At 42.0% G+C, this 11,450-nt stretch overlaps 1 protein-coding gene across 1 annotated transcript; it reads left to right on the top strand.

The window, feature by feature from the left end:
• The first annotated feature begins 699 nt into the window (after positions 1-699).
• Positions 700-1,380, top strand: LOC138899833 (uncharacterized). The gene is made up of 2 exons (XM_070186530.1): positions 700-818; positions 939-1,380. The coding sequence occupies exons 1-2, from the start codon at positions 700-702 to the stop codon at positions 1,378-1,380; spliced, it is 561 nt and encodes a 186-aa protein (XP_070042631.1).
• Positions 1,381-11,450: the final 10,070 nt, after the last annotated feature.

Here is an 11,450-nt window from a genome sequence, read left to right as displayed (position 1 = left end):
ATATACTTAGCGGTCTCGGAGGTTGCGGTACGTGTTGTTTTAGTCTGTGAGGACGAAGGGCTCGAATTGGCCGGGGACTGGACTCCGAGGTCATAGAAATCAAATGTGACTTCCAGTTGGTTGCAAATCAGGTCTATGGGATCTTCGAAGCCAAGAAGGAACGCATGCAACAATATGTAATGAAGGTTCAGGCTCTGCTCGCTCGATTCAGGGAGTGGTCAATCACGCATATCCCGAGGGAAGAGAATGCAGAAGCAGACACACTAGCTAACCTTGGCTCGTCTACAAAAATGAAAGGATCGGATTCCGGTACGGTCGTACAGCTTATGCACTCGGTACTGGACGCAGATAGCTATTACGAGGTAAACACGACTAATTTGGTCTGGGACTGGAGAAATGAAATTATTTACTACCTCGAACACGGGAAACTCCTTGAAGATCCTAAGGCATCTCGGGCGTTGCACTCTAAATTAACTCGATATAGCTTCAAGGGGGGTCAACTATATACAAAATCTTTCTAAGACCGTTGGCCCGATATTTGAGAGCCTCCGAAGCTAATTATGTTATGCGAAAAGTCCATGAAGGGATTTGCGGAAATCACTCGGGCAAAGATTCCTTAGTACTAAAATTAATAAGGGCAGGATACTATTGGCCCCAGATAGAACAATATGCCAAAACGTATGTTAAAAAATGTGATAAATGTCAATGCTACGCACCATTGGTACATCAACTAGCATAGCCATTGCAGACAATTCTATCACCATGGTCGTTCATGAAGCGGGGAATGGATATCGTCGGACCACTGCCACCGGCCCCCGGTAAGGTAAGATTTCTTTTGATTTTAACTAAATATTTTTTGAGTGGGTTGAAATAGGTCCATATCAGAAGATCGGCGAACGTGAAGTGGTAGATTTCTTGTGGGAGAACATAATTTGCAGATTTGGGATACCAAAAGAGATAGCTTTCAACAATAGACCGCAATTTATAGGCGCAAAGGTCACAAAATTCCTTGAAGATTTGAAAATCAAGAGGATCATATCACCACCTTATCATCTGAGCACAAACGACCAAGCACAATCAACGAGCAAGGTGATTATACAAAATCTCAAAAAGAGATTAGAAGCAGCTAAAGGAAAATGGCCCGAAGAGCTGCCAGGGGCACTATGGGCATACCAAACAACAGCCAAATCGAGCACGGGGGAGACTCCTTTCTATCTTGTGTACGTGGCAGAAGCCCTGAGTCCGGTAGAAGTAGGGGAACCACCCCTGAGGTACTTACAGGCAAATGAAGAAGCAAACAATAAAGCAATGTTTGTCAATTTGGAGCTGCTCGATGAACGCAGGGACTTGGCGCATATAAGGATGGCAGCTCAAAAGTAGTGAATAGAGAGATATTACAATCGAAAGGCCAACCTCTGATATTTCAAAGTAGGAGACTTGGTTTTAAGGAAAGTAACTCAGAACACCCGGGAACTGAATGCGGGGAAGCTAGGTCCAACATGGGAAGACCCCTACCGGGTTTCAGCTGTTATCGGAAAAAGGTCATACGAGTTAGAGAATCAAGATGAAGAAAAGTTGCCAAGCAACTGGAACGTGGCACACCTCAAAAGATACTATTGCCGATGAACATCACCTGTACTGAAAGTATGTGCTGCGCTCTTTTTCCCTTCGTCTAGTTTTTATCCCAATTAGATTTTTCTGGCAAGGTTTTTAGCGAGGCAGCAACGGAAAGTATACTACGAAGGAAACTTCAGCAATAAGGCCTTTAAATTACAAGGCACACAAGCAAAGAACCACTACGGAGCAGTTAGATAGTCTTTTGCTCGATAGCAAAACTCTTACCCGTAGTGGTTAGATAGTCTTTTGCTCGATAGCAAAGTTCCTACCTGGAAGTTAAGTTTGCTGTCAAACAGAGATTACCTGACTGTTCATAAGTGCAAGACACTGGGGGATTGTTAGATAATCTTTGGTTCGATAGCATAAATTCCTAAGGGGAAGCGAAGTTTGTTATCAAACTGAAGACTATCTAGCAATTCACTAGTGGAATCCTCGAAGGTGTAAAACTTCCAGTGTTCAAATTCGCATTCTTCGCATTCGAACACTGGGGGAATGATATGAGGATACAGCAACAATGACTGCCATTTCGACCGAAATACAAAACCCCGAAACATAATTGTATCATCGGGACCGGGGACTACGAGGCCAGTCCCGTAGAAGCAAGTTGTACAAGTTGGCCATAAGAAATGGCAATTTCATTTTAGCCCAAAGAATGCTTATGTACTTTTGAAAATGGAAGGAATAAAGTAAAGTTCTTTTGTTTCTATCTTGTTTCTTGTCTGAACGATGAATTGATTTTATCATTTGAAAGTTAAACAAGTACTTCAAATTCTAGTGTCGTAATGAACAGGAGACATTCTCTTCAAGAGAATTGTAAACATAAGAAGGCCTTCTCTTATGAAAACCCTCACGATAAAACGTTGATTTTTGGAAGAACCTGTGCCCGAAATCCAAACGCTTTCGAGGGAAAATACACCCAAAGCCTTGAACAATTAGATGCAAGCAGTAAACCCTGCGCAAATACTTAAACAAAAAAAGACGCAAAGAGCTAACTTGCAAAAATATTTAAACGAAAGTATACAGAAAGGGAAACTTATATGATACTTGAACGAGAAAGTGTTTTTATTTACAATAAATGTACCAAACAACACAAGTACAAAATTTCGAAAAAGAAAGCAAAAACTAAGCTGATGTATCTCCGAAACCCGAAGGAAGAAAAATATCTACGCCCCTAGGAGAAACAGGTGGATCCGCTACCGGTTTGATATTTTGACCTTCGTCATTTTGACCTTCAGCATTTCGATTCCACTTCAGTTCTCGAGAACTCAGAAACAGAACCCGAAGAATCAGTAGCATCAGGACGGGCCAAAAGACCTCATTTTGCAGCTAACTCCAGCTCACGAGCCTTAGTGATTTAGGCATCAAAGTCAATGACACCCGCTTTGGACTTTTCCAAGGTTTTTCTCCTCATGCTATACATAGAATATGTTTTTTCAACAATGAGGGAAGCCGTTCGGCACTGAAGTTCTCTTTTAAGCTGGTCGACCTTAGCAGAGAGGTTGTCTTGCGCGAATCTCATGGATCAGAGGCTGGCATCAAAATCACGGACAATGGAGCTATAAATTTTATTATGATCTAAGTTTTTCTTATGTTTCTCCTCCAACCGGGCATGCTTTTCCTCGGCAGCATTAAGTTCTTCAGCCTTGGAGTTTAAGGCTACCTCCAAATTATTCAACCTTTCAATAGAGGCAGCATCACGATCGGATGCAGCAAGGACGACATTATGGACTTCAACCCATTTGGACATTGTTTCTTCAAATTATGCACTTAATGGGACAACCTCTTGGATAAGGGTCACTCTGCTGCAACCGAGCCTCCAATTCAGCAGCTTCAACAGCTCGTGCTTCCAGCTCTAAGAGGCGAGCAACAGTTTGATTTTGCTCGACCAAAATTTGATCCCGCTCGAAGGTAAGCTCCTTCTTATCACGAATCAGCCTTTGAAGGCCCTCAGAAGCAAGTAAGTTGGCCTGCAAGATGATCCACATCCAATCTGTACTCAATAGTGAGTGGAAACGGTCGTTGGAAGAATTGTACCCAACAAGAGTCGGGGTCGATTTCCATATGGAGTTTAATATGGGTGTTAGGGTGTACACTTGATGAGAGTAAATGAAATAACTCAATTGTACTTCCAAACAAGGGATTTTGTTTTCTACTTCTAAATTAATACTAACAATTGTAAACTAATGAGAAGAAACTAGAAAGCAAGTAATTGTTTTTGTTATTTTTATCAAATGGGTAAAAGGCCTAGGGATGTGACCTTCACCTAGGTGTTCGCCTAATGGGTCAAGTACCTTAACACTTATTTTATTGATCGGGATGTATTATAGCTCTCAACTCTAAGTTACCTACTCAATACCTTTCGGCCATAAAGTGATTTTGCCCAATTTGGCTTTCTCATGCCCAAATGGGTATCAAGCTAAATAGTTGATATGAGATCAAGTGGGATTTTTCCTGTCTCTAGTTCCAACCCTTTAATTAGGCTAGTCAAATCCTCAACTAGCCCAATTTCTTGTTAGCCAAGCTTTCCTAGACTAGGTCCCTCTTTCTCAAGTAAAGACCAAGTCAAAAAGGCATGAATCAATATTTGCAACCATTAATTCTAAAATTAAAGCATGAACAAGGCTAAATAACAAACACCCAATCATAAACAAGCATTAAATTAAATACACATAACGTTCACACACTAGGGTTGGGTCACAACCCTAGTAAATATCTAGCTACTCATAGTAGAAAATGAAGAAAGCAAAGAAGAAATACTAATTAAACCCATAATATAAGATTAAAATGATAAACTATGATGTTTTAATCCCAAAATGACCACAAATTTCCTAAAATGGAAAACTACAATGGCTACACCTGCTAGAACTTCAAAACTTGACCTAAAAATATGATTCTCGTGTATTTATAGTGGCCCAAAATTCGCTAACAATAATGCCCCTCAGGAGGTTCTACGGCCGCACAATTCCATGTGCCGTCCGCACATGCTTGAATCTGCATGGAACTGGATTCTACAGCCGCATAATTTGGTCTGCGGCTGCACAATTCTTGTGTGGTCTGCACTTCAGGCAAGGCTTTAGTCTTGGTCATTTTCACACTCTCTAAACTTTTTGATTTCTTGTCAGTGCGGATCATGTTCTGCGACCGCAAAAATTGTGTGCGGTCCGCACTTCTACTTCAAGTACTTCAGGGCTGCTTCATCAGTTCTGCGGCCGCAGAGAGAATTCTATGGTCCGCACTTGCTTCTGCGGCCGCAGAAATACTTTTGCGAACCGCACTTCTTGTATGTTACATCCCTTCTTGCCTTGTGAGTCGGACCACTCCTTTTTTAGTCGGATTTTTTCAAAAGAGCCCACCTTTTGCGGACCGCAATTTGCAAATTTTCATTAGTTTTGGGAACATAAATCAATACTTTCAGACTAAAACAAAAGTAAAAAGGTACTAATAAGTTGTCAAAATCCACACTTATCAACTCCCCCAAACTTAAGTCTTTGCTTATCCTCAAGCAAATAGATTAGTTCCCACCTCCTCAAAGTGAAAGATCATTTCAGCAAGTCAATGGTGAGCCACTCATACTTAGTTGGGACCAACAATTATCCACACTACTGATGCATTATCAACAAGGTGACAAGTCAAATATTCATGCACATATAGCTCTAATATGATATTTGAGCTTCAAGAATTGACTTTACTCATCAAGGACTCTTGTTCTATCATGTAGATCATGGTGGACTCTAAACTCTTCCTCCTCTACCTTCCAATGGACTAGCAACAAATCATCTCACCCCTCACACAACTAGACCATAAGCAACTAGAGTCTCAAAGTCAACTCAAGAGTCTCAAAGTCACTAACTAGAGCTATTTTCTTCTAAAAAACTTGTTTCAAACCATAAGCACATAGTTAAGTGTGTTGGTACCAAATGAAGCATGAATAATTCTTTTTTGAGAATGACTTGATTAAGCCTTTTATTCATTACTACTACTATTATTATTATCTAAAAATAAAAATGGACTCATTCCCTTAAGAATATTGTCACGCCATCCATCATTGGGATGAGTCACCCGGTTCACACAAAAACTACCTTTGGAGAGAACCGTGGCGTTAAGAAAACCAAAGGCTTATTATCTACGAAAGCATAAAAGGAAGCTACTAACAAAACAAGAACTAAAGTGGAAAAATAAAGAAGCTAATGAACAATAACTACTAAAGAGAGATAACTACAAATAAGAAAAGAAAGAGAATCATCAAATTATTACAGTCAAATGTATCCAAAATGTGTCAATGTATCAAATAAACTCCACCACCCCACCCCTCACCCCCCGAATAAAAGTAAGTATTGTTCCCAATGATTAGCAAAATAAGAGTGAAAGAATATATGGTAAAGAAAACTCCCTAAGTATCCTTGGACATCTCAGTGTCCCCAGCAATATCATCTTCCGTAGGGTCAGCCAACTGTATCTCATCATCATCAAATCTAGGCGTGGTGGGAGTGGTGAACATCACACACACTGCCTCTGCAGTGTCAACAGCAAGGTCTGGCTCCTCAGACTAGCCAGCTGGTAAAACTGGTGTAGATGGTGCTGATGGATCTGGGGCGTACTGGTGCGGGTCAAGTAGCATGTCGAAAGGTAGATCCCCCACTGTCGCAAGTCTGGTCACCTCCCTCTGGAGCTTGTCCACTGATTTCTTGCTTGCTTGGGACTTTCTGATTTTTTTAATTCTTTGCCCAACTCCTCAATAACCGACTCGTGTTGTACTAGAGTGTTCATGATTATCTTCTGGTTGTCCAGAATCTTCTTCAATTTCTCATCAAGATTAGAGGAGACTTGTGGTGCATGTGTAGATGATTGCGCTGCAACAGTACTAGATAAGTCAGACAACTTTGAAGTAGCTGTCTACATCCAGTTGTTGAGACTCGCCAATATCTGGGAGACTTGTAGAGCAGATAATGGAGCTGTAGGCATAGGCACTGGCCTCAGAGATGAAGCAGGGACTGCCCTGGGGGTTGTGGTAGGAGCTGAGGATGATGGTGGAGGCATAGCAGCAGCACTGGAAGAGGGCTCAACAGAGGTGGATGGAAGGTTAACTGTCTCAGTAACTACCACTGCCGGCTCATCAGACATGCCTGTGGTGGTAGAAGGCTGGGCTTTCATCTTTAGGTTGGTCTCATCCATCAGTGAATACCAGTCAAATGGCTTCTTCGGCTTCACCTTGGTGTCAAATGATCTCAACTCTACCTTTGCATCAGTGAGGTACTCTGTGATAGTGTTGGGATAAGGATAGGCCGAGCTAGCATGTTATGCTATCAATGAAATATTGGTTGACATCACGGCACCCACATTAATTAGGTACCCGGCCATGATGGAAGCCACAATAAAAGCCCGAGGAATAGGTAGATGAGTCTCATTATGGCATGGATCCAGTCTGTTGCAAACAAAGGTCTGCCATCCTTTCGCCTCGAAGCTCAATGTGTTCCACTGAATGGGAACTCCAGCGGTAATCCATGGTGGTGGTGGGCCTGGTAGTGCTAAGATCTCAACTAGTGAAGGTCAGACTTCTTCCTTCATTGCACATTTCTCCATGTACTCCTTTGGCTCCACATACTCAAATCCCAAGTACACGTTTAGCGTATGCTGATCAAACCTCACCTTGAGGTTGAGTACTTTGGTCACCTTCGTCCCCTTCTTGATTTGAGCAACATTAGCGTAGAACTCTCGGATGAGGTATTCCTTGGCATCCTCAACTCTCTCAGTAAACCACATCCAACACTTTCTTGCTCGAAACTGCCTCAAGATCGTCGGTTGTATTTCTCTGAATCCTTTAATAGGAACTGCCTCTCAAGTGTCAAATACCTCACTGGCCACCACATACAAAAATCAGTGAAGGCGGCCAAGCTGACAAACCTATCCTCCCATATCTGCTTCTTCTTTGATCTCTCAACACCCGTGGATGTACCATCTCCCCCTCTACCATCATCAGGGATCTCTTACACAGTTTGTGCCTTTGTGTCTGGTGTAGCTGCTGGCTCAGAGGTCTGGCTAGCACCCCCCTCAGAGGTGCTGTGATATGAAGAGGGCTCATCCCTGAGCTGGTATCGCCCCTGTGGCCTAGACTGAGTGGTTGTCTACTCCTCCTGAACAGAGGCTGAGTTGCTCTCTGACACTTCCCTAGATAGGACATAGGAACTAAACTCAGAGGGGTCTGCACCTCTCCCTCTTCCTGTTGTGGCTTTCTTTTTGATGGTCTTAGGCTGGCCAAGGGGCAAGGTACCTCTACCTCGACCTCTAGAAGATTCACCTCTTCCCTTTGTAGTGTCGCCTAGGCCTTACGATCGAACCATTGTCTGTGTCAAAGCAAAGAAGATTGTTAGTTTCAAGTCATCATTCAGCACGTTCAGGACTTATGTAGGCAAGGGAGGCACATGGGGACATAATGGGGTTATGATTAAAACACAGGGTTGCAGGTAATGGGTTAATCGGTCAGCACATTTTTGATGTGCGGCGCAGAAAGGAACAGCGGTCCGTAAAATTTGGATGTGCGGCCGCAAGAAGGAAGTGTGATCCGCATAATTACAAGTGCGGCCACACTTCAGACTCTCAAAGTTCAGAGGCTCTGAAGATAGTGCGATGGCTAATCTGTGGCAACAAGAGAAATCTGCGGTCCGCACATTTTAAATTGCGGCCGTAGGTCGCTTGCTTCACTGATTTTCCCAGATCTCCTAATCTGTGTACCGCACAAATTCAAGTGTGGCCGCAGATATCAAAGTTTACGTACAATCACATTTTTTCTACTTAGATTTTTTTATTTCTTGCACAAATAGACATGGAAACATGGTATAAACATGAAATTTCACTAACCCAATCCCATTAGAGCATGTATTATGATTACCCGATTCATATCTACCCCATATGGACACATAGATGAACTCTAATAACAGATGGCCTAAAAAGAAACTAAAATTTTAAAAAGAAATTAAACTAACACAAAAATTTAACAGGAATTGAAGCGTACCAAATAGAGTGATTACAATGGGTGAATAATCACAGGTGGTTGTGTGTTGGGACAGTGAAAATCTCTCCAAAAAATCAATAGAGCAACATTGTTTGTTAAGAGAGTGAAAAGTGTAAAATGATATTTATTCTCCTATTTATACCAAGCGATTGAAAAGGGAAAAGAGTCGAGTGCGGCCGCACATTTTCATGTGAGGTCCGCACTCTTTCACCTGGGACGAATGTCTCTGATCTCAATGTGCGATCTGCACATTTTCAGATGCAGCCGCAGATTTCCCATGCTGTCGCAGATCAGCCTCCGCACTGACAAGCTCAAACTTCAGAGAGTTAACATTTTGACAATTTTTCAATATTCCAATTGCGCGGTCCGCGCAAAGAATGTGCGGCCGCAATGCTCTCCTGTTGTGGCACACAGAAATATGCGGCCCGCACAAATAAAGTGCGGTCCGCAAAAAGTTGAACACTTAGCCATATTTTTGTCCACCTTGCTTGCAAGTCACACTCATACCTGTAGCACACTTCAAATCAAGTTAGAACACAAATAACACCTAACTACAAAAGAAAAAGGAAAAGAACATGGGTTGCCTCCAAAGAAGCGCATGATTTAACATTGTGGCATGACGCAAAATACCCTCAAGTGAAGTGAATGACCGCCACCATGTGTCTATCTCCAACCATGACTAAGTAGTGCTTCACCTAGTGACCATTGACTCATAATACTTCATTGTTTTTGTTCTTCAAGTCTAATGCACCAAAAGGTGTCACACCAACAATTTCAAATGGACTATTCCGCTTGGATTTTAGCTTCCCGGAAAACATTCTCAATCTTGAGTTAAACAACAATACAATATCGCCCACCTTGAACTCTTTGTTCCAAATGTATTTATCATGAAGATATTTCATCTTTTTGTTTTGTATAAGGACGAACTCACATATGCATGTTGTCGAAACTCATCCAATTCATTCAAATGTGCAACCCTCAAGTTAGCGGCTACATCCCAATCAAGATTCAACTTCTTTAGAGCCCACATTGCCTTGTGCTCTAGTTTCACCGGAAGATGACAAGCTTTTATGAACACTAACCGGTATGGCGACATTTCGATAGGTGTTTTGTAAGCCGTCTGATAGGCCCATAATGCATCATCAAGCTTCTTGGACCAATCCGTCCAATTAGCATTCACCGTTTTAGACAATATACTCTTTATCTCCTAGTTGGAGACTTCCACTTGCCCACTAGCTTGTGGGTGATAGGGAGTCGTGACTTTGTGAGTAACACCATACTTGCTAAGTAAAGTGTCAAAAACTTTGTTACAAAAGTGTGACCCTCTATCACTTATGATTGCACGTGGAGTACCAAACCTTGTGAAAATATTCTTCTTCAATAAGGCCACTACACTTCTCGACTCATTGTTTGGTAAAGCGACGACCTCAACCTATTTGGACACATAATCCACCGCGACGAAGATGTAGGTGTTTCCACAAGAACTCACAAAAGGGCCCATGAAGTTAGTGCCCCAAACATCGAAAATATCAATCTCCAAGATGGTTATGAGAGGCATTTCATTTTTCTTTGAGATTCTACTGGCCCGTTGACATTCATCACATCTTTTCACCAACTCGCTAGCCTCCTTGTAAAGAGTAGGCCAATAAAAACCATAACTTAGCACTTTGGCCGCTGTTATTGCTCCACCATGATGACCACCATATGGCGAAGAATGACAAGCCCCAAGATTATCACCTTGCTCTTCTTCCGGTACATACCTCCTAATCATCCCATCTGTGCAAATTCTGAAAAGGTATGGTTCATCCCAATAATAATCTTGACAATCTGTTTTGAGCTTCTTCCTTTGGCTTGAATAGAACTCATCCGGAATAATTCCACACACAAGAAAATTTGCTAAGTCCGCGAACCATCGCACCTCTTTCATTGAAATTTCCAAAAGTCGCTCATCTGGGAAGGATTCATTGATTTCAAGGCCATAATGCGGCCTCCCCTCCTCCTCTAAATGAGACAAGTGGTACGCCACTTGGTTTTCACTACCTTTCCCATCTTGAATATCAAGATAACAAAGCGTTGCATGATTCGTGTGGATAATAACCTTTGCACCTATCAAGTACGGGGGGAACTTCTCAATTGCAAACACAATAGCAAGGAGCTCTTTCTCCATAATGGTATAGTTGACTTGGGAACTATTCATGGTCTTATTAGCATAGTAGACCGGATGAAAAATCTTGTTGATACGTTGCCCCAAAACAGCCCCAACCGCTACGTCACTTGCATCACACATGAGTTCAAAAGGCACACTCCAATTTGGAGCGGTGATGATGGGAGTAGTTGTCAACTTGAGCTTCAACAATTCAAAAGCTCTCTTGCAATCACCATTGAAATTAAACTTGGCATCCTTCTCAATAAGCTTTCACAACGGGTTCACCGCTTTAGAGAAATCATTGATAAAACGACGGTAAAAACCCACATGACCTAAGAAACTCCGTACACCCTTCACCGAAGTTGGGGGTAAAAGATTAGAAATCACCTTAATCTTTGCCTTGTTAACTTCAATTCCATTCCTTGAGATTTTATGGCCAAGAACAATACTTTCCTCAACTATGAAATGACACTTCTCCCAATTGAGTACCAAATTGGTTTCTTCACATCTAGCCAACACTTTGTCCAAATTTGTGAGACAATCATCAAAGGAATCCCCAACCAACGAGAAGTCATCCATGAAAAATTCAAGGTAGTCCTCTACCATGTCTGTGAAAATAGCCATCATACACCTTTGAAAAGTTGTCGGTGCATTGCACAAACCAAATGGCATCCGCTT

Source organism: Nicotiana tomentosiformis, chromosome 10 (genome assembly GCF_000390325.3).
Source record: "Nicotiana tomentosiformis chromosome 10, ASM39032v3, whole genome shotgun sequence".
In the NCBI taxonomy this organism is placed as follows: Eukaryota; Viridiplantae; Streptophyta; class Magnoliopsida; order Solanales; family Solanaceae; genus Nicotiana; species Nicotiana tomentosiformis.
This window is presented reverse-complemented; position numbering and strand designations above follow the sequence as displayed.

What these genes read in the sequence shown, in the direction of transcription:
- LOC138899833 (XM_070186530.1), top strand. Translation starts at nt 700, where the DNA reads ATGTCAATGCTACGCACCATTGGTACATCAACTAGCATAGCCATTGCA. An exon ending in ACCACTGCCACCGGCCCCCG is followed by an intron (nt 819 to 938) that starts GTAAGGTAAGAT and finishes CATAATTTGCAG; the next exon opens with ATTTGGGATACCAAAAGAGA.